The sequence below is a fragment of the Carassius gibelio genome, chromosome B20 (genome assembly GCF_023724105.1).
Source record: "Carassius gibelio isolate Cgi1373 ecotype wild population from Czech Republic chromosome B20, carGib1.2-hapl.c, whole genome shotgun sequence".
NCBI classification, from domain to species: domain Eukaryota; kingdom Metazoa; phylum Chordata; class Actinopteri; order Cypriniformes; family Cyprinidae; genus Carassius; species Carassius gibelio.
Window position 1 is genome coordinate 16,604,663 of NC_068415.1, and position 23,505 is coordinate 16,628,167.

The window sequence follows — 23,505 nt, forward strand, 5'->3', positions numbered from 1 at the left end:
AAGTAAGTACTACCTTTTTTAAAGCTGCACTAACTTATTTTTTTGGCAATTAAATAAATGTAAATATTGAGAGATTACATTATAAATGCATCTTCCAAACTGTGCTATTGCTTTACCTTTAATTACTATGGTAGGCTTTTAATAACTATTTATACTTCGGGATAGATTTCGCTGGAAATTTGATCCATCCATCAGTTGTCTGTGCATGTTTACATCATATCCATAAAGATACAAGCCATTTGATTCATCTGAACAGAACAACAAAGCTGAAACTTAACTTGTGTAATGACCAAACAATGCTATTTTTATGCTTTAGCTACGAGAGGGGCAAAAGTTACATAGTGTAAAGATTAAGAAAGAAAAAAGTATGCAGAATGCTGCCAGCTGCTTATGTGATTAATTTGACTTTTGTTAAGCCCTAAGAATGTATCCCAAAGCTGGTCAATTTCCCAGCATCCCAATCTCTACCACTATCCAACCACTGCCTGATCCACCGAGCCATCTGTCTTCATTATTAATCCAGTGTTAAAGGGATTGAATTCAGGCCCATTTCCTCCTCCTCATATCTTTTAACCTGTGTGGAGTTGGTCCAGAGCACCACTCTTCCCAATTGCTGTTCCTTTCTGGATAAAAGCAGTGCTGCCCCTGAGACACCTGCTGTCATAAATTGAAAAGGGTTTGGGGGGTGGTGCATATTACACCCAGCCAATTACTGGATATCACATGCATTGTCGTGATTTCCAATAGCTGTCTCATAGTATTGAAATGAACCCTCGCTCCCGTTCACATTCTCCGCTGCTAAACATTCAGGATAGAAGACAGGCGAAACGTTCCTCTCATCAGCCCCATGAATATTTTTAACGATAAGTGTGGAGGTTTTTCACTCATGTGTGTAAAATGAATGCTGCCTGTTCTCTACAAGCGGGTTCAACCTTGCCACATCTCTCAACAGAGATAAGAGCCTCATGTGGGACACAGTGCTGTTTATTTAACTGGTTACGTTCCAAAAGCCCAACGGGGAAGATCTTTAGAGCCCTTTAAAAAAGAGCTGCTATTTGACACAACATGATGCTTTCTCGTGTCTTCTTTGGTGTAAGGATCCAAAGCAAGACATCTGCTCATTAGTTCCACAAGCCTGAAATAAGTTCAAAGACACTGTTGCACATGTACTGTGACATTCCCACGAAGAGCAGGAAGATAATCACTGCAGCTGCATACATTTTGCCATCATTTACTGATTCCAAACCTACACTCCTAAAAAAAGGTCCTTTATTGACATTGATGGTTCCATTTGCTTTACTTAGCAAAAAATTTACTTCATAGTGGAAAAGGAGTCTTCAAATCATTCTTCACTAAGATAAAAATGGTTGTTCAATGAAAGGTTATTTGGGGGACCAAATAAGTTATTATTCTGTTGTTCCTTTTGGAACCTTATTTTTAAAGGGATTGTTCACCCAAAAATAAAGTTCTGCCATCTTTTACTCACCCTTAAGTTGCTCCTGTATGAAATATATTTTGTGTTTTAAGATGATATTTTTTAAGAATTTTATTAACAATTGACTATAGCCATTTTTTTTCAAACTATGGAAGTACACATCTGTTTTTACCAACATCCTTCAAAATATCTTCTTTTTTGCTCAACAGAAGAAAGAATCTCTTAAAAATTAGAACTACTTAAAGGGATAGTTCACCCCAAATTTTTATTTAGTCAATAATTACTCATCCTCATGTCATTCCAAATGAAAGACCTTCATTCAAAAATAACGATTTTATTCAACAATTTCTTCTATTCCATGTCAGTTTTCGATATGTGTGGTACTCTTGTGAATGCACGGCGGAGACTGACACATAGGAGAAGAAATTTTTCTTTGCACACAAAACGTATTCTCATAGCTTTGTAAAATTAAGGTTGAACCACTGATGTTTTAAAAATGTCCTTACTACCTTTCTGGACCTAGAATTTTTCAGTTGTGTGGCTGTCTATGCAGAGTCAGAAAGCTGTTGGATTTTATCAAATATATCCTCATTTGAAGATGAACGAAGGTCTTACAGGTTTGAAACGACACAAGGGTCAATAATTCATGAAAGAATTTTCATCTTTGGGCAAACTTGTCTACATCACTTTATTTTTTCTGTGGATTACAAAGGATGATATTTTTCCCATACAGTGAAAGACAATATTTTGGACTGCACTGACTTCCACTGAACAAAATGTAGAGAGGTTTTTAAAGCATCTTCTTTTGCAAAGATGATGACAGGATTTAAATTTTTGGGTGAACTATCCTTTTAAGTGCGGGCAAAGCAGATCTGTCTGGATCGTCACAGAGACAGCATTGTGCTTACTGCAAGTTGTTTATTGTCTTTCTAGTCATAAATGTGATAGGTCTTTCCTCATCAGGATGCACAGGTTTGTTTGTTAGACCTGCAGGGTCTGGTCTTTGATATTGACTCAGCTTCTACAGACGCAGTTCTTTGAAGTATCACAGTAATTGAGTCCAATGGGAATCATCTTCTGCTCAGTCTGACAGCACATGAGAAGCACTGGCCAAAAATACTTCAGATGCAAGTGAAACTGTCTAGAGTCATAAAACAAGACACATTACTCAATGACTTGGCACACTTTTCCTATCTGTCTCTATTACCTTTATGAAGACGACTTCTTTCCTTTTTGGATTTGTTTGGATACTGATCAGATTCCTTGGGTGATTATGACAAGTTGACTTTACTCTAAAAGTTGAAAAACAAAACTCTGCATTGGATCGTGTTTCCTGTTTGTAAGCAGATGGCAGATACTCCCTGCTAATTCTATTGCTTCTAATTTCAAATCTATGCACCGCAGGACAGAGGAGGGAAGACTGGAATTGAACTATTTTTGCATCATGATAAGACATTATTATAGGAACAGAGAAAGATGCCCTGATGTATTGAGAGAGACTACACTAATTGGAAATCCTCTGAACATGCGGCAAATCACTGCGGCACAATCATGAAAATGTCTAGAATCTGAATGATGCACTGTTAAATTCTTTCTCTGGGAGAAACGTTAAACTTTATTTTTGAGAAACTGTTGATGTTTCTGTCAGAAAATGAATGTATTTATTTATGAAGAAGATGTTGAGCTTAAGAATTCGTATTCAGATTAGTGGTTAGTATGGATTTTTCTATGACCAATTCTTAAACTATGACCCTTAATAACCAAACACTGTAAACTGAATAACCACATAAAATCTGAAAGATCAAACAATTATTAAAAAAAAATATATAATAATTAATTAAAAGGGGGGGCAATGTCACAGAATAATGGAGTTGAACAGTACAGGGACAAGCATGGATGGTAACAATTAATTTAATAAAAAAAAAAAAAAAAAACACTATAATGACCAAGGACCGAAAAATAAAGAGAATTAAAGATATTTTAAAAGTCCTTGAATTTTAGCCACTATAAAAGTAAGAAGATAAGAAATATATTAGCGGTGGAGAGTGAAACCTCTTCTTTTTAAAAATGAGCTTACAATGAGTTGAGAGTATACTTTTTATGCCTCATTGTGTTTGTACAGTAAGTTTTGCCCAGGCTTCTTCTTTCCTAATGACAGGCCTTTTCTCTATACTTGGATGAATTTAGACTGTGGCCTTACAGACAGATGAAAGCCAAGATGAAGCTAAATTCACACTTCTATAATAGAAGCTGCATGGAAGAATTTTTTCACCTATTCAATCATAAAAGAGCTTTAGAAATGATTCTAAATGTAGTTTCTTTAAACTGAAGCTCTACAAAATAACCTCGTTAATTGCACTTCCTGAATCAGCAAGAGTCAAACGTGATGTCTTCAAATCAAATCTGATGATACATTCCTAATGTGTTGAATATGTTATTTCAGTTCAAGGCGGGAGAGCATTAATGACATATTGAGCGTGTTTCTGAATTACGTGCATCCTTGAATGCTCCGATGATTAATTTCAAGCGCTCCATCTTTGTCGGTGTGCATAAGATTGGATGTTTAGTTGTTTTCAACATGGCTGGCAAAAACAGCTACTTTCGTTTTTAAAAGTGACTTGATTTATCTGGTTTCCAGTGCTATGCTAGATTTCATGCAGAAGAGAAAATCTCTCAAAAACAGTTCGTATCAACACAACATTGAAATGGCTGTTAATAATCCACTCAATTGGCCTGCTATCATGGACCACCCGCTTGTGCCGCACAGCTCAATACAGCATATCCCCCTGAGAGGCAGGGAGCTGATTAGAAATTGGAGCTGAAAATGAGAGGCATTAACAAGGTCTACCTGCATCCATGCGTGAAGTGTTCATCAATAATTAATTGGGTTGTAGGAAAAGGAACTGTTGAGCACAATGGTGGAATCCACTGAGAATGTAAACAGTCAGTGCACTGTTTGACATTTCAAATTTTTAACACACAAAATGTCAAGCTATGAAGGACTGCATCAAATGTGGGAAGAAGGATATTGATGTATAAGAGTAGGACTGGGCTGTTACCTTGATTTGAACTGTTTGAGGGGAAGCGGTCTGTTTTCTTCAGGGTTCTGAAGTGGATGCGTTTACTGGCCTGGCTCTCTCCGTAAAGGCCGATGGACTGCACTTGGATAATATAATCTGTCTCCTCCTCCAGGTCCCACAGCACACAAGATCTGCTGGTGGTGTTCACCTCCCTGATAAACCTCTGCATTTTGCCGTCCATTCTCTGAAAGAGTTAAACCACCATTGGTATAGAACAGAACGAAACAGGATGCTTTTATAATACAATGACCAACAGTATTATTTGTCAAAAGATCAAGGGAATTTTGTCTTCTCGGTTCATGACACTTTTAAGGGTTTTTCATTGTTTTAATTTTATTTCTAGTATAACGTTATAATACCAACCATATTTGTACTTTTTTTTATTTACAATAAGAAACGGTCACACTTTATTTTAAGGTCCAATTCTCACTATTAACAAACCATTAACTACAGCTTTTGCCTCAATAAACGCCTAATTTTCTGCTTATTAATAGTATAGAGCTATTATATGATAATAACAGCCATGCTAATAAGCAACTAGTTAATAGTGACAATTGGTTTCTATACCTAAGTGTTATCGAAGAAACTAAACCAATGTATAATGTAGTTGGTATCTGAGGCTTAATGCTATAGACAAGCAATACATGTTTTTTCAGCTTGTTTATTTTCATATAAAAATATGGCACATAGTTACTTGAAACATTGGTATAAAGCCATTTAAAACATCATTCAATGTAAATTGTGATCATTGTAATCGCAATTTCAATTTCATGGGAATAATCGACAATCAGGATTCTTGTCATAATTGCGCAACCCTATCATAAACATTAGTGTAGAGTTGGACACCCCTTCGCAACTATAGCTTCCACTCTTTTAGAAAGAATGTCCTCAAGATTTTGGAGTGTTTCTCTGGGAAGTTTGGCCATTCATAAAGTAGAGCATTTGTGATGACGGGCACTGTTGCTGGACAAAAAGGCCTCTATTTCTATTACAGTTCATCCACGAGGTGTTTGATGGTGTTGATGTCAGGGCTCTGTGTGGGCCAATCAAGTTCTTACACAACAAACTCATCCAACCAGTGTCTTCATGGACCATCCTTTCTGCACTGCATGGGACACAGTCGCCACTAAGTTGGAAGCATAAAATGTATTGGTATGCTGAAGCTTAACAGAAGTAAGGGGCCAAGCCCAACCCCTAAAAAACTGAACCCATGCCATTATCCCTCCTCCATCAAACTTTACATTTGGCACAGTGCAGTCAAACAAGTAATGTTCTCCTGGAACCTGCCAATCCCAGACTTTGAAGGCAGTGAAGTGTAAGTCATTGCTCCACAACAGGTTTCCACTGCTCCAGAGTCCAGTGGTGCTGTGATTTACTGTACACCACCCAATTCGTTTTTGAATTTTTTTCCACAAATGCTTGTAAATGTTATTCACCTGTGGCAATAAGTCTGTTTGAAATACCAGAAACAAGTATTTAAGAGTGCATTTATATTGCGGAACTTTATACTGTGGGTTGTGATGGGCTCACATTGATGCTGGGGTGTTTTTAGCCATAGTTCATTCCAAGTCTAAACTACACACACACACACACACACACACACACATATATGTATATATACATACATACATACATACATACATACATACATATATATACATACATACATACATACATACATACATATATATATATATATATATATATATATATATATATATATATATATATATATATATATATATATATACTGTACATGTTCTTCCAAACTGAAAAAAAAAACCTTTCAAGGTTCCTGTAGAATTTACAAACTATGAAACATCACCTGCAGCTTTAGGCTGGTATTTGCTGACATTTCAAATGGCTCACGCAGTCTAGAGGTCAGCAGTACAGTAACAGTAAGTGCTTTCAATGAGGTCAACTTAGAAGTATAAGTCACACGTTAGGGTGCTAAAGGATCTTCTCGGAGCCCTTTCATTTCAGCTATAATTCTGCCTTCTAACTTAATGTTGCATTTAGCTCTGCTTTGGTTGGTCTTTAAAGTCTGCAAATAGATCCAAAGCACTTTCCTCTGCCCTTGGGGTCTGAAGCAGCCTCTAGGTGTGGGGGAGTCTGAAAGAAGTCCTTGGCTAAATGAATAATGCATTAATCTGTGAGCGTCGCCTTCACAGCCATTACAGACATTGCATAACATGATTGACAGATATATTTGGAATTGCTTGAATGTGTCAGTCACTTACAGTAGATAATAAATAGCTTCTGAATTTCAGTAATCTTTTACAGTGACAGAAATCAAATCTACATGACCAAATTCACATTTATTGCACACACAATTTTTTAAATAAAAGCTATAGCTAAGTATAAACCAATGGAAGTATGAAAGTTTAAGGAAAATGTTTATTAAGGTTTAGAAAAGTTCTGGTCCTGGCTTCTGATTGGTCACTACACTGATCCAGCCACTCTAAAATTTGGTTTGATTTGGTTTAGAAAAACATTCACATAGCATTTACTTTTTTTAAAAAGACAGTTTATTGTTTAACTTTGTAAACATTTTATGACACAGTAAAAGAAAAGGAAAATTATTACAGTTATTTCCTTTCTTTCTTTTTTTAGAAGAACACTACAAAATATTTCAGACCCTGAAAATAATATAACTGGAAATTCTGTCTTGTAAAGATTGTTAAATATGAAAGTATTTCAGGCTAAAAAAGTTTGTAAAATTGGCCGAACCAAATATATGAGAGCTAAGGTCAGACCAAAAAGGCTTGGCTATAATCCAAAAAAACAAAAAAAAAACAAAAAAAAACATTTACTGTGTGTAAATGGCTCTTACTTGTTTACAAAAAGAACACAGGCTGTCTGTGCCCGTATCCTTAGAAATATCAGAATTGACAGTTTCTATTTTGTGTAAAATTTTTAAATAATTTACCTGTTGGGAGATGGAAAAGCCGATGATGATGTCACCCTCAGGCACCTCCCAGGACACCGTTGCTGAATCAGCTCTCAGGTGCATGACTGACACATTAACTGGAGCAGGTGGACGGTCTGGAAATACAAAATTAATACTAATAACTTACAATCTTTGAACCCTAATTTATACAGAATTCATAACTTGTCAGGCTTCATTGCCATTGTCAGGCCCACTTATTCTATGTTATTAATTAGAGGGAAATAGAGACAGGAATCATTTGCTGCAATAACTGAAATAATATATTATTATATTTCCATTTTAGTGCAGAAACTAGTGCAGCCAATGCTTCAAGAAAACTAACTTACTGTCGAACAACAATGTTATCATGGACAAGTTATTATCATGAAAACACACCAATAATCCACATGTTTGAAATATGTTGCTGTGCTCTGTTTTCATTTGCTGTCCTTTTAAAGACTGTCCAAGTCACTTGCCAAGAAAGCTTTCCAATCTGACCAATCAGATTTGAGATGTGAAACATTTACTCTGTGGCTTGATGTCTTCTCACCGGCTAGCTCTCTGAGGGGCTACAGCTCTCTCTAAAAGCAAACCCACTACAACACCCAGAGATGTTTTATGCAAAGCTACATTTCTTTTTCCTTAATGCTAGTACATCCCCTCTGGGCAACATGTTTAAATTGGTATCTTGAAAGTTGTTTGGGTCCATTATGCTGTTTGCTATATCACCAGTTCACCCCTTCTTTTGTGATCATAGAGTCTGCATTCAGAAGTGACTGAACTGAAATCAGACTGACAGTGGCAGAAATCACCAAGGATTTAATCAAAGAATCAGATATGTTTCACACAAAAAAAAGAAAGAAACTGATATAAAGATATACTGTAAAGCAGAAGTGATTTGCTCATGACTATATTTTATTGAAACTGCTTTCTGAAATTGACTGAATTTAGCACACTGTGTCCTATATGAGACTTTTATGCAGATCATTTTTTATTTTTTTATTTAGCTCAGTTGTTGGGTGCTAAATCGTGATTTTGGACAAAATAGACCCGGTAATTAGTCTCAGAAAAAAGCAGATGAGAACAGTGGCAGATTCAATGCTCCAGTACATGCCTCTGTCGATCTGGAAAATAGAAAAGCAGTGAACTAGACTGAACTGCGAGAGCATTTTCTAGCATCTCCTCTGTGCAGTGCTCTAATGGACTTTATGTGTTTGTGTGGGCGATTGCAAAAAGGGGAAGGGGTGTTTTTTTGTTCCTGTACACGAACCCATGGAATAGCATCAACAATGACAAATACAGACTCTTAGCTATGTTACGTAACGGCTGTTTTGAAACAAGTTATGGCTTGTTGCACAATTAATTCTGTTCCAGATCTGTATGATGCATCTTTACCAAAGGACCACAACATTAACAGGAACTTAACCAAATAATGCCTGAAAATAATCAGAAGATTACCCCCAGAAGAGTAAAAAATATTCAGGCATTACTTTCTTCAGATAAATAATGTATTATTAAAATGTATTTACTTAAAAAATATGCCAGAATGGTGCTTTATCTATCTCTCTCTCTCTCTCTCTCTCTCTCTCTCTCTCTCTCTCTCTCTCTCTCTCTCTCTCTCTCTATATATATATATATAATATTGCACTCAAAGAAAAAATCTGTCACTGGGGAGGTATCCTGAGATACAAAAGCTAAAAGGTGCATGTCCATACCTTATCTACCCCTAAATTATACATAATAGCTCCTTAAAAGTTCATACAGTATTAGTAGACTACTTTAAAAGTACGTAAGTACAGTTTTAAAAGATAATATAGTGTGGTGTTTTTTAGCGCTAATATGTTTTTGAAAACTAAGTTAAGGTAATTTATGGATTTTGTAAAATGTTAGTTTCAATTATAACTAATTCAATATTAGTTTATCTAAAATATCCAATTGTTTTCTCTAGGGAAAGCATCTACAGCAGAGGCATGCAGTTCATTATGAGTTCAGAGAATGGCTATGATTAATATTAATTACTATAAAGTTCCTCGTTATTTCAGGTGTGACATAAGTATTACATAATAAAACATTGGAATATGTATGTAACTGCCTGTAAATTATTTATTTGCCAAACAATGGTAATTTCCTGCAAATCTGTGTAAGTTGCAGAGGTATTCAGGTTTTAGTGCTCTGTGCTCTGTTGCTATGGATCATCATTATAGTTTGATGTAAATCTCAACTAAATTAAATAATAAAAAAAATTAATTAATTAATTAATAAAAATTGTACATAAAACATATCAACATATCACTTACAACATGACAAGCACTGCCTATTAGGTAATTAAATAGATATCCACTTAAAAAAATTACTCTTCAGCACTCAGTAAGTCAAGCAGAGGAGCATGGATCTGCATTTGTCATTTGTCTGCTGTTCTCCAACGCTAATCATCAGCAACAAAACCCATAATGCATCACAACTCTGAAGAATCATACGCAGCATCAGACTGATAATCAATGCCCTGTGTTGACGCCCTAGGGGGTCACTAGTATGGCAGTATGGCATGAGTAAGTCATCTCTATGCAGCTGTGATACACTATAGGGGTCACGGCTGATTATGCTGGTCTTCCTTGCCCTCAGGAATGGCTGTGTAAATTGGATGGAGAGAGGTCTGACTCCAGCTCTGCACCAACGATAATCATTTGGAGGAGAGGGAAGGCCACCTCGGTGAAGGCTGACTGTGACATCAAAGCGTCTATGGGGTCACATGCATCAAACCTTCCATTTTAATGAGTTCCCAGATTTGCAACTACATTGTTGTTTTTGTGTAATTCTGTGGTTATTATGAGCTCTGCATCTACACTGGTCGTTATATGTTACATAAGATATTTCTTTAATACATGTGCAACTGGTAGTATACTTTGGGCTGTAAGCACAAGATAAAACAGCACAATTGTGAGAATTAACTATATATTTTGTATAATTATGCCAGTATATATATAGTTTTGTCCATTTGTGTAAGAGGAAAATGTATCACTGTTATAACGTGCTGTTACACACTAAATGACAAGCCAGTTTCACCCCATCTGTCCAGCAGATGCTCACTGAAGTGAAAAATGTAAGATTTTCATAAACTGATATCATGGAAGATCTGCTAGGGTCATGTTTCGCCACATCTACAAATGTATTTGCAACTATTAAATTATGTCTCATCATAACTGATAATTTGACACAGAAAATATTTGTACGCTGAACAAAATGTTCCAAAGTCAAAACACATCGTCCCAGTGATGCCAATGTCCAGACAGTACTAATGATACTGTACATAATGAATTGCCAAGTTTAGTTTCAATATATTAACTTAACAATATAATGAACGTTCTCCACTTACCAGGAATAGATGGTTCTTATTAAACAATTAATCAGGTTTTTGTCATTTTAGCCATGACATTTCACTCACCCTTTCCCAGCGAGAGCTCATTGTCCTTGAAGTAATAGAAATTACACATGTCTGAAGGTAGCTTCAAATAAATTGTAAGACATGGCCAAGCATAAGCTCTTTAGTGATGTGGAAAATAATTGTTTAGATTAAGGAAGACGTGAGTTATGGTGGTACTGTCAGCATTTACATTGCATTATATTACTGTCTGTATTAATGAAAATATACAATAAAAATAAAAAAGACACAGTTCACCAACCCCACTGCATTTTCCAATGCATTATGCTGTACATCTCTAAGGTTTTGTCTTCTACATATGTTGATTTATACTGCTAAGCTGCATATAGAACATACATAATTTGTAATGATACAGTATATGATATATTCTATATTTTAAATCTTATATAAATCATCTTCCAGTTTTGCTGTAAAGAAAACAGAAGTTCTCAAAATTCAAATTTTGTGCATTCAAAGAATAAAAAAAGGAAGGGAAAGATGTAAAGGCCTTAGATATAGTGACTAAACTACATCACATCAGAAGTTGGATTATCTCCAAAATGTGCACTGCGAACGTAGATGAATATACTGATGCAAGCTTTGCTTACTTCCATTAGCATCTGACAAGAAGTGATGCTTAAAACTCTAATAAAACTTAAACCCACTAAAAGCAAGTATACATTTTATATAAAATAAGACCTAAAATAAGTCTGTCGTTATTTCAGTCATGTCTCAACCACTCAAGCTCAGATGCACTCAAATCTGTTACATAACAGAAAGAGGAGCGCAAGTCACCCTGGGTAAAACACTGAGCATACAGTTAAAAAGCAAGAGGGCACATGAGACACACAGACACTCTGTCAGAGTAATTCACAGGAACCAGGCACATAGCACTTCAACTGTTCCTCATGATCTGAGAACAGACCAAAATCTCCTTCAACGAGACCTTCAACATGCAATCTCAACTACGATCCACAAGAAGAACACCCCACACTGCCCTTGAACAGTCAAAGAGGTTTTCTGAGGACAAGATGGAGAACTATATTATATACATATATTATATGTCCTTATATTTCAAGGCAAAACACTTTTCAAAGACACGTAATATAAGTATCACACAGAAAAAATAAACTGAACATGCAGAGACTGAATCCTTTTACGTGGAAATGTTGAAAGTCTTTGTGAAAGACATTTTCAGTCGCTGTCCAAACGTATGAAAATGTAATTGTGCTTTTTTTTTTACTCTACAGACAAATACAATACTAATGAGATGAAACAGTCATGCATTTCTGCTCCACCATATCACCTGTGCACAAGTGCAACCTCATTTCCCACTGTCAATGACGTTTCTATGTAAACTCATTTCATTGGTTTGTGAAGGGTCTTGCAGTGATCCATGAACACCCCCCTCCCCCGGTCCACCAGAGGTGGAATTGGATGGTGTGTCAGTTTAAGGTCAATGTAATTGGTGACCACGGTCCACCAGGTCTTGCCTGGCGATGCAATTCTCTTGTCACCTCACTATGAGCCACATGAGGTATTGGAAGTCTGACCATTTTTAACAGGAAACCAATTTCAGCACAAATCCTCCGGATATACACTGCATGGCCAAAAGTATTTGAACACATCAGCACCATAGCATATGTGCTTGCTGAACATTTAATTTCAAAATTTTAACAATAACAGCTTCTACTCTGCTTGGAAGAAAGATTTTAGAGCATCAGGTCTGGTACTAATGGCTCACAGCTGCCATTCCATAAAGTTCTTCCCAAACTTAAAGTGTACTTAAAAAAAAAAAAAAAATCCAACATCAAATTCAGTCTTGATCTAATGTGGGTTTAAAGGAATAGCTTGCCCAAAAATTTACATTTGCTGTAAATTTAGAAATGTAGACGAGTTTGCATCTTCATCAGCACAGATTTGGATAAATTAAGCATTTCATCACTTGCTCACCAATGGATCCTCTGCAGTGAATGGGTGCCGTCAGAATGAGAGTACAAACAGCTGATAAAAACATCACAATAATCCACAAGTAATCCACATGACTCCAGTTCATCAATTAATCACTTATTGTGTAAAGTGTAAAGCTGAGTGTTTCGAAATGGAAGACGTATTAACTTTAAACTGTCTTTTCTGGCCAAAATATGTGTCTATAATCCACAATAACATCCATCCCTTGTTGTCCTCTCACTTAAAATCCACTAACAGATTTGTTTGACGAGTTTCTGCTTGTAAATTGTCCTTGGTCTGTGCATATTTCTCCCCAGACTCTTTTTTTCAGTAATATTATAGACAGAGGCCTCGTCTGAAGAAAATGGCCTTGATGGTTTTGTATATTACATAGACACAGCTTTTAACTTCACGAAACAATAAAAGATGGACTGTGGATGATGGATTATTGTGCAGTCTTATTGGACTGCTTGAATTCTCATTCACTGGAATGGATCCATTGGTGAGCAAATTATATAATGCTAAATTTCTCCAAATCTGTTCCGATGATGAAACTCATCTACATCTTGGATGGCTTGAGGATGACTACATTTTCAGCAAATTTTGATTGTTTTGTAAACTATTCCTTTAATCAAGAGATATTTTGCTATAGTATTTTGAGCAGTGCTGTGCTCTGCATGACACTAACTAATTCATTTCAGGTGTCTGTTGACAAGGAAAAGAAACCAAAATGAATTTAAATTATTCTCCCATCCTAAATCTCTGCAAAGAAGCTGGTCTGGATCATAAACTAGGACAGATTTTAAACTGTATGATCATAATTTCTCACATATCTTAAATCATATAGTAAATCATTACTTTTAATATACATCCATAGAGAATTAATATTGGGCTATTCTGTAATGTTGCCTCTGCAGGTGTAATCTAATTTCCAAAAGGAGAGATGTCTTGCTTTCCGAGAAGAAACTTTCAGCACTGAAAGTGTTCATATTTCAGCCAGAAACGCTGTGCTTGTGAGAACAGAAGTGCCAACTGCTGCCTTATCAAAGCTACCACAAAATCCCAGATGACTCAATCAGGAAAAAAGGGAAAAGGATTAGAACAATACAGGAATGCATTTTCCTGACATGCTTCCATACCTTCATCTCATGCTTGAAAATGCACTAATTCCTCCCAAAATATTCAAGAAGGATACAAGAAAAATCTGCTCAGTAAAAATATTGGCAGAATTTTACAAGGTACAACTATTCCTGTAACTCAAACTGTAAAGCATGATGCTAGCAACAGCAAATTCATGGGTTCGATTCACAGGAAATGCATAACCCTCTAAAATGTATACCATGTATGTATGCAACATTAGACGCTTTTGATAAAAGTGTTTATCAAAATACATGAATGTTAATGGTTATTTCTTGCTGTTACATTTTCTGTTATAAACAATGAACTTTATGTAATCTTCTATCCAATGCAATATATTGTAGAAAACAACTGCTGCTGATTGGTTAATTGTTATGTGACCAGCATTATATAGGCCAATTGTTATGATAGTTTTACTATTGATTTTATATTTTAGAATCAAATATTTTCCAATCAACTCATTTATTTGTGATATACTGCATAACCACTATAAAACGTATAATACGCTCAGAAATCAGACTCTGATCTGATTTGAGTCCAGTGTTCAATTGAATGTCAATAATCCAAAAACCAATGATAAAAAGTCAACTCTTAGCCCATTTAGTCTTAACCAGTCAAAGCACTTGAGCAATTCAACACGGATCTTTGCTATGTTAAAAATATTTAACATACTGGATGTTATTTAAGTATACCTGTCGTTCAGAATTTAAAAATCTTTATTTTTTGCAACCTATTGCATGACATGATTTTGCTGACAGGCGCACAAAGACCCCCAGCACAGAGCATCCTAGCAAAACCTGCAAAGGTTCGGTACATCTCAATTACAGGAGCTCACGTGCATCCATAAAATACAAGACAGAACACTGATTATCAGTCAAATAAACTTACTTGCTCCCACCAGAAACATTTCACTACCGAAGAGCAACAGTCCGACTGAGTTAACAAGGACAAGAACGCGAGCCATATCTCCACTTCGAATGTCCAAGGATCCAAATAGATGTAGTTATCTTCTTTCGCTTCTAAACGGATATGTTTATAGCAACATTCTGAATATAAATTCATTCAAATAACACACATCTTAAATAAACTACAGTAAAAATCTCATGATGGGCATCATGTTCGCAAATCCTATTAAAACACGTGCCGGAACGTCCACGTCAACATCAGGTTTGATACTGACTTTCCTTCGACTTCCAAAATGCCTCCGTCTCACTACAGATCCATGCTCGATTATTTTAGGATTTCCTCCGAAACTGAAGGTTGTGAGGGAGCATCAAGTTCAGTGTCGGAGGTCTTCAGATACGAAGCATGAAGCATTGACGCTCGAGCATGTCAGTGTTGATCTCGAGCGAGCGCGCGGCGATCAGCACCACGGTCAGCTCCAGAGAACGCGAGCCAGAGACGCAGCTGATTTATTTATTTATAAATGTGCGCGCATCCTGACAGTGTGGAGATCTCAGCGTTGCTACATTCCTCAATGAACAAGACTCAGTGAGTCCACTCATTCATAACAAAGCCTTCAGAAACGAAGCATTTACACGAGTTTTCTTTCATTTTACCTCACTGATAGTGAATTCAGGCAGCCAAAAAACATTATTTTTAAACATTTTTTGGTGTCAGTTTTGGAAAACAATGCCTTCCCAAGAAGAGTAGGATGTTTCTTAAATACCGGACAGTGCAGAAATACTACTCTTTAAAGGTGCGGTCACATGTCATTTATACTATAATTTTTGCAGGTGAAATACATCCATTTTGATCCATTCCTCCAGCACTGTCCTGTGTTGTTCACCAGAATTCACCAAAAGAAAAATGCTTGATTTTAAATTAAGTCAAAGCTTCATATGTCGTTGCAGAAGTAATGGATAATGGAACTTTTTTGTCTGATTGAACTTTAAGAAGAAAAAAAACAATAATAATAATAATAATAATAATTAATAAAAAAATACGTCGAAAAAAACGGGAAAAAAGTTATCTGTTAAGTTTACAAACGTATTTTTAACCCTAAAATGCAACACAATGCAATTCAAAATACTGTAAAGCACCTGTGAAAAATCAATGCAGAAAAATTCCTCTTATTAACAGAGTCCTACTGCATACACTTTTTATGAACATATCTTACTGTAGGCCTACATTTCACTGACCACCTGCATAATGCAAATTTATAGAATTTCATTGCTTTGGCCTTCACAAAAGTCTTTACAATAATTTTGAATGCTGAAACTATGGCATTTTAATCACAGCAACCTTCTGACATAATTAAACTTTAGAGAGTGTCACAGGGTTGCTCTGCAATGATTACCATCCTTCTCACTTACAGGCAAGGGCTTTAAAGGTCAGTGCAGCACATCAGCTTCTAAATATACATTTTCAGGTATGTTAACTCCTTAAGGATTCAGTGATGTGCAGGAATATTGTAGAATCATAAAAGAAATCATCTGGAGTTTTCTGTCATTTACTGAATAGGCTCCAATCTATAGTGTAGTGTTAACAACTAAAGCCCACTGTGGCATTTTTATATAAAACTTTGGGTTATACATTTTTTTCAATCACTAAAAATACTGCATGAGCAAATATTTCCTTGGAAAGCTGTTAGTTTAAAACTGTAAAGAATAGTGTCTGTAAACTGTAATCATAACAAGATGTTGTGTGTCAGCTATATGTTCCCTTCTTTAATTAAATAATAATAATAATAATAATTAATTTCAACAAGTATTATATTTCGTTATAGGTCTTTGAGAGATAAATTCCTCATTGCTCATCTTTGTCTCTCCTTTATCAAGAGATAAATTGCCTCCTGGCAACAGACAGAACTATCACTCTAAACATGTTTTCCATTAATGCTGAGGCATAACTCAATCATGTGACATATTAGTCTACTATTTTCTTCAGCCTCTGCTCAAGTCATATACATTATGCCAACAATTTAAGGCAGGCCCAAAGATATTTTACCTCTAGTTCAGGTGACTGCCTGCAGTACACAATGGTAGAAACTTAGTGTATTTAGTTAATGCAATATTCATCATTATCCAACAAATATATTATTGTTATAGTCTCATTAAAAGCTCTGTCCAGTTTTTCACCATCTTCACATAAATTCTAGCTAATCTTTAGATTTCGGGTATTATTTAAAAAAATGGGAGGGGGGGGGGGGTGATTGGTGGACCTATTTGGCAAATGCTTTAAGCACAAAACATGCTTTTCAAATTTACACTAATTGCTTTGCAATTTGATCACAAGGTGGCGCTACAGTTGATCACTAAGTAGGTTACAGTTGCAACTGAATATATTGCTAGGATGTTCTGCAATACAACAAATAATTCATCTTTTAGGGAATAACAAAGGCAGTGACTGCCTCTTTATTATAAATTATACTAGCAATTTAAAGTTCATTACAGTCTGAATAAAGTTAAAAATTTAAATCTGTGCATTCAAATAATATTTCCAACTGGTTTCAGTCAAAATGAAATATTTTCAAAATCAATGGAATAGTGAATTAAATAGCTGAGGAAGTAAATTCCCACCATGAAAGAAAAGCTTCAGAACAGTCTTATCTATTTGTTTATAAAAAAAAATAAAATAAAAAAAGAATAAGCACGTACAGCTATTGATTTTTGCTGCAACAGGCTCTCTAGAGCCTTCTAATTGTTTCTGTGAGAGGGAGAGAGAGACCATAGTCAATTTCATCATCAGAAAGGACAGTATTCTAGGTCACAGAAACATTAATATTTATGCCAAGGATGTTTCTCCTATAGATTGATATTAATTATCCACATCCACTGGTCTGACTCTGCAATAGTTTACACTCCAGAGACCTGTATTGTTTCTCTGTATATTTAAGTCTCTCATTTTAATTGAAATGAATTACAAATCTGAAACTTGTATATAACGTTTTTACATTTTATTTATTTTGCTTTTTTTTGATGATAAACTGCAAAGAAAAATGAGAGGGGGAATGAGATAAACTGCAGGCCAGATTCGAACCTGCGCCATGCATGCCTACATATTTAATGTTTTAAAGTCAACATAAAAAACTATTATTAAACCCATCTTACATTACTTCTGTTCTAACATATTTCTGAATGAAACATAATTTTCATTGAGCTGCAACTAAATATGTTTCAGTTCTAATCATTGTTCTGATCTCCCATTCTCCCCATCCCCAATATGCTAGGAACATGCTAACATAAAAATGTGTTAAAGTACTGGGGTAATTTCTCAATATGCATTCAATCTTGTGTACTAGGCCTACATCATCAAGTTCAATTCCGCTACTCAAGAATGCAAGTACCTGGATGTGTTCTTGATGTCGAGGATGCATCAAATGCAGACTTGAGAGGACTGAACCATCAGAAATCCCAGAAGACACTGTGGGCAGATGACATACAAGGCTGTATACTTCAGACTTGGCATTCTCACTTAAGAGGTTCCCGCTGCATGCTCGTAAATACATTATGGTTTATGAGACCAAAATACACAAGAATGCAAAACCATTCATTGCATTCTTGGAAGTGAGAAACAGCAAGCGGTAGCAAAGTGCTAAACATGCTAACAATAGGTTGCAAAACATGCTAGAATTCAGTTAAAACACATAACGTATTGTAGTAAACACGTAGTAAATTGCTAGTATGTTGTTAACATGCCAACAATGTTTTAAACACACCACCCACATGTTAAAATATACTAACAAAAGCCCAGGAAAACGCCTGCAACTCCTAGCAACCAGCTGAGAATTTCATTCGATTTTTTTATCAAATTATTTTTGTGGATTTTTAGCATTTTGATGAAGTCTGTATAGTCTAATATAATCTGAGTATTTATATGTCTGACTTTTCCAAATTTCTCTAAGTAAAACCTTCAAACGTTTTAAACCTCACTGATTCTTTTAATCTTGTGTAATCTATGTCTGGACCCACACAAGAACATGGACACACACTTGATCTTGTTTTATCATATGGTTTGCCTGTTCTTAATCTAGAGATATGTGACGCATTGTTTTCTGACCATATGCCTGTATTATTTGAGACTGCTCTTGCCTTTCATACAGCGCTGCTGCACGGCGCTGTCACATGATTAACCCTTCCACTACTGTTCAGTTCTCGGTTGCTTTCAGTCAGAACTCCATCACTCCTGAGTCTGTATTGCAGACAGATGAGCTTAGCTCATGGTTTCACTCCACCTGCCAAACTGTTTTAGACACTGTGGCTCCATTTAAATCCAGGCAGCCTAAAACTAAATCTGAGCCCTGGCTAAATGACATGATTCATGCTGCGAGACATGAGTGCCGTAGAGCTAAGCGCAAGTGGAAGAGGGACAAACTGCAGGTGTCTCTTCAAATTTTAAGGGATTGCTGGCGTCATTACCAGGAAACTGTGAAAGAAAAAAAAAAATTCTCAGATATTATTCTGGCGAATTTGTTTAACACCATTGACTCACTTTTAAATGCCCCGCAGAATGCTTGTATGGAGGCATCCCCTGCTATGTGTGAAAAATTCCTTTGCTTTCTTATTGATAAGGTCACTTCTATTAGGTCTCAGATTGTTCCTTGAGCTTCAGACTCTTCAATCTCTGTCCCCTGCTCGGCTGTCTTTGATCATGATCATTTTGATCATTTTGAGCCAGTGACTTTTTCCTCTTTAGAGGAGGTTGTTAGTCCCTCGGGTTCTGCAAATGATGCTGTCCCCCTTCGACTATTTAAGGAGGTTTTCCCCACTGTAGGACCATCTGTTGTTGCAGTTATAAATAGTAGTCTGACCTCGGGTGTGGTCCCTGAAATTTTAAAACATGCAGTATTCCTATTTCCAAATTGCCTTTCCTTTCAAAAATCATGGAGAAGATTGTGTACAGTAAATTATTGACCTTTCTGGAAGAACATAATATACTAGAGGTTTTCCAGTCAGTCTTTAAAACCTTTTACAGCACCGAAACTGCTATTTTAAGAGTTTTTAATTATATCTTTTTAGCTACTGACTCTGGTGACTGTATTTTCCTTGTGCTTTTAGATCTAACTTTTTGTGTTAGCCTTTGTGTCTTTCCTCTTTCGTGTGGTGTCCCACAGGGCTCAGTCCTTGGCCCTCTACTTTTCTCTCTGTATTGCTTCCACTTGGTTCCATACTTAGAAAGTTATGCAGATGACAGTCAGATTTATGTACGTTTTAAAAAGAAAAATGATAACTCTGTTGGACAACTACTCGATTGTCTAGACGACATAAAGGCCTGGATGGCTCTGAATTTTTTCCATTTTAATGATAAAAAAACAGAAGTGATGGTTTTTGGAGGCACCTCTGGCATCCCCCGCTTGTAGATCTGGGCTCCTTGGCACCCTATATTAAACCTAGTATCACAAACCTAGGAGTTAAAGTGGACCCTGAGCTTAAATTTGACAGTCAGATCAAAGCTGTTGTCAAATCAAGATTATTTCATTTGAGGCAGCTGGCCAAAATAAAGCCAGTTCTGTCAAGACAACATTTCGAAACTGTAATTTCCACGCCTTTATAACTACACGGCTGGACTAATGTAATTCTCTATATGTGGGGGTTAGTGGGTCCTCCATCACCCGTCTCCAGATGAATGCAGCAGCACGTCTTTTAACGGGCACACATAAACATGAGCACATTTCCCCTATTTTAGCTTCATTACACTGGCTGCCTATTCAATTTAGGATCCATTTTAAAATTCTGTTATTTGCTTTTAAATCACTAAATGGTCTTGCCCCGCCATACCTCGATTTTATTTACTTGATTTAATTTGTTACTTTGAATGCTTTTATTGTGTGGTTATTAATTGTTTATTTTTTTCTGTACAGCACTTTGGTCAACTTTGGTTGTTGTAAAGTGCTCAACAAATAAAGCTGGTATGGTATGGTATGGTATATTTGAAACTATCAGACAAGGCTTTGTCAACATTTTTTTATCAACTTGTATCTGTCTAGTACAGGTAAAAACTAACTACTATTAAAATATGTCCTTTTGTAAGGCACTAGTCATTAAACAAAGGGAGGTTTCGGTCAGTTTAGTCGGGTCTTTTACTTTCCCCCCTCTTTATTTCCTTACTGTTTTGTAATCATATCGCTCTCTTTCCACTGATGGTATAGTATAGAAGCGAGGGATGAAGTGATTGTGAGGAGAAAATATTGGTCTTTCATCTGGGGTGAGTAAATGTAACGAAGCACAGCAAAGTCAACCCAAGGACAGAAATCACAATGAATGCATCTGACAGAGACCCTTTTGTTATGTGAAAACAATAACAGCAATCAGTTTAACAAGTGCATTTTCTCCCTTGGTATGACATAAAAATAGCTGTGAATCTGTCTGCTACAGTGCCCATTTGATTGTGAAACATGTCAGTCAGATTCTTTGTTTTGTTCTCAATGGTTTTGACTCAACTGCAATTTAGTAATTTAGACAATGGTGTATAGAGACATGACACAAGAGTATTTCTGTTTGAAACACAGAATGACTGCAGGGAGGTCAGAGGCCCTGAAGTGATTTTTATCAGAAAAGGCAAATGATTGTGGAAAAACATGTTGACTCAAGTTCACAGACAGACCACCAGCCTTGAACTGTACACATATGATACAAAGATAGTAAAGGAATTCCCTTAACAACAAATGGTGCACGAATCAGACCGACTCCTCAAGTTCAACTCAGTGATCCAGTCGTGAAGAATGTCAGTGAGTAACAGTTCACAAAAAAAACATCATTTATTTTATTATTTATTTTAATTAATGCTTTGTTCCTCACACAAGACTATCGTACGGCTTCAGAATATTTTTTTTATTGTGGTTTTGATTCCCTTTTGAAGCTTCATAATTAAAAGGAGGGCCTTCATCTGAAATCATTATTCTACAGAAGAAAGAATATCATACAGATTTGGAACGACGTGTGGGTGAATAAATGAAGACAGAATTCACATTTATCCATTTAACTTATTTGGGATCAAATCCTGATGTCATATTGAAGAGAGTGACATTTATTTAAGAAGGCTTAGGGGGGGGGGGGGGCATTATCAGAATATTAATATATATTGTTATAGATATTGATATAGATTTAAACTTCTAATTAAAAGGTATTAAGGCTCACTGTCTGGCAGATGATTCTGAAGAAAAGTGCAGTGTTTGACCAGAGATATAATTTATGATGTCAAAAAAAAAACACAACATCACTCCTGTGCTGGACTACCCTCTGGTGGAAATGACTGAGAGAGACAGAAAGAGGAAATGAGTGTGCACAAACAGAATACATCACTTCAAGCTTTAGCCTTTAAAAGGTTCAGCCTCTTCTGATTGAGGTGGTTATGATATATTTTCTAATTCAAACTTTAAAAACACTCAAAATCTAACCAACATTTTGAAACAATGACCACTAAAACCAGCACAGTACTTAAGGATGTCAGTCTCAAAGACCTATTTCCAAAAGTTATCAAAGCTTGTTTTGATGAATGTTCCTGTTTATTTATTTGTTTATTTTAAATTATTATCTTACTACATTATCAAAACAGTATGGGTGAATGGTCCAGCACATTCCAAAGCTGTGTTGCAAATGTAATAATTTGTAACTCTTTGCTTAAAGTGTTAAAAATTGCTGATGACACTGATCAAGTGGATTTTACAGTTTTGGAATTTAAAAAACGAAATCTTTGGCCTTACATGCACATTTGCGGGGGCTTAATTATCCAATATCAGGCCGTTTTCTTCTGCCAAGAGATGATGTGGAGTAAATGGATCCATAAAGAGAATTTGCAGCCTGATGGAACATGGCCAACCTTGATGTTTAAACTGCATATTTTTTACAGCGAAAACTTCCTTCTGTAATCTTTGTAATGGGTTGAAGTTTTTGCAGATAAGCAATTTGTGATGATGCATTAGAATAATTGGTCTTCTGTACATAAATCACACAGCTTAGAGAGCTGGCCAACACAGAGAGCTTGCTGACTACGAGTCTCCTATTTGTCTTACCAAAAAAAAAAAAACAACACAGCCATATCCGTTTCTCAAATCTAATGATGCATTCATCTAATATAGCAGTGAAAAGCTAGATAATGACCTGATTAAGGAGTATGACAGTAAAACGCACTCTCAGTAATGATTCATTTCCACTGCCACAGTCAACAAAGCCACTAATGTCAGTGATAAGCAAGTTAATTCATCAACTTCTGTTAAATATCATCATTCCATCAAACGAACGTTACTTACTATATGAACAGATATCAAATAAGCTTGCGTAAGTACCTCCTGCATCATTAACACATCTTGAGAGCACTGACGAATCAAAACTTGGTTTCAGCATGCACCTCCCAGAAATATTTTGCTTAAATGGAAACCTTTGCTTTTCTATGAATGCTGAGAAAAGCTTCAGCAGCATGTTTGGAATTCCGAGCCATAGAGTGCTTAGCTTATGATAGGAATGCTGACTCACTGCTTCCTGTTTCAGTTGCATACAGGCAGGCAGGAAACCACAGGAGAAGCTCTTGGGTGTTGGTTGCGTTCTTGGTTATCTACAAACATATAAAGCCCCAGGGGTGAGTTTAAGGCAGGAAGTGTAGCTGTATAAATGCTGGG

The 23,505-nt window shown here is 36.1% G+C and overlaps 1 protein-coding gene across 4 annotated transcripts in view; it reads right to left on the minus strand.

Moving 5' to 3' along the window:
* Positions 1 to 23,432, minus strand: part of fndc4a (fibronectin type III domain containing 4a) — a 30,713-nt gene extending 7,281 nt beyond the window's left edge. For 2 of the 4 annotated variants that reach the window (XM_052587086.1, XM_052587087.1), the window contains exons 1-3: positions 23,176 to 23,432; positions 7,445 to 7,560; positions 4,495 to 4,699 (exon numbers count right to left, since the gene is read on the minus strand). In XM_052587086.1, coding sequence (XP_052443046.1) covers positions 4,495 to 4,699; positions 7,445 to 7,560; positions 23,176 to 23,383 — 529 coding nt within the window. In that variant the 5' untranslated portion in view covers positions 23,384 to 23,432. Of the gene's footprint in view, positions 1 to 4,494; positions 4,700 to 7,444; positions 7,561 to 14,837; positions 15,345 to 18,237; positions 18,317 to 23,175 lie in introns of those variants that run through there. The other 2 variants (XM_052587089.1, XM_052587088.1) reach the window with 2 other exon arrangements.
* Positions 23,433 to 23,505: the final 73 nt, after the last annotated feature.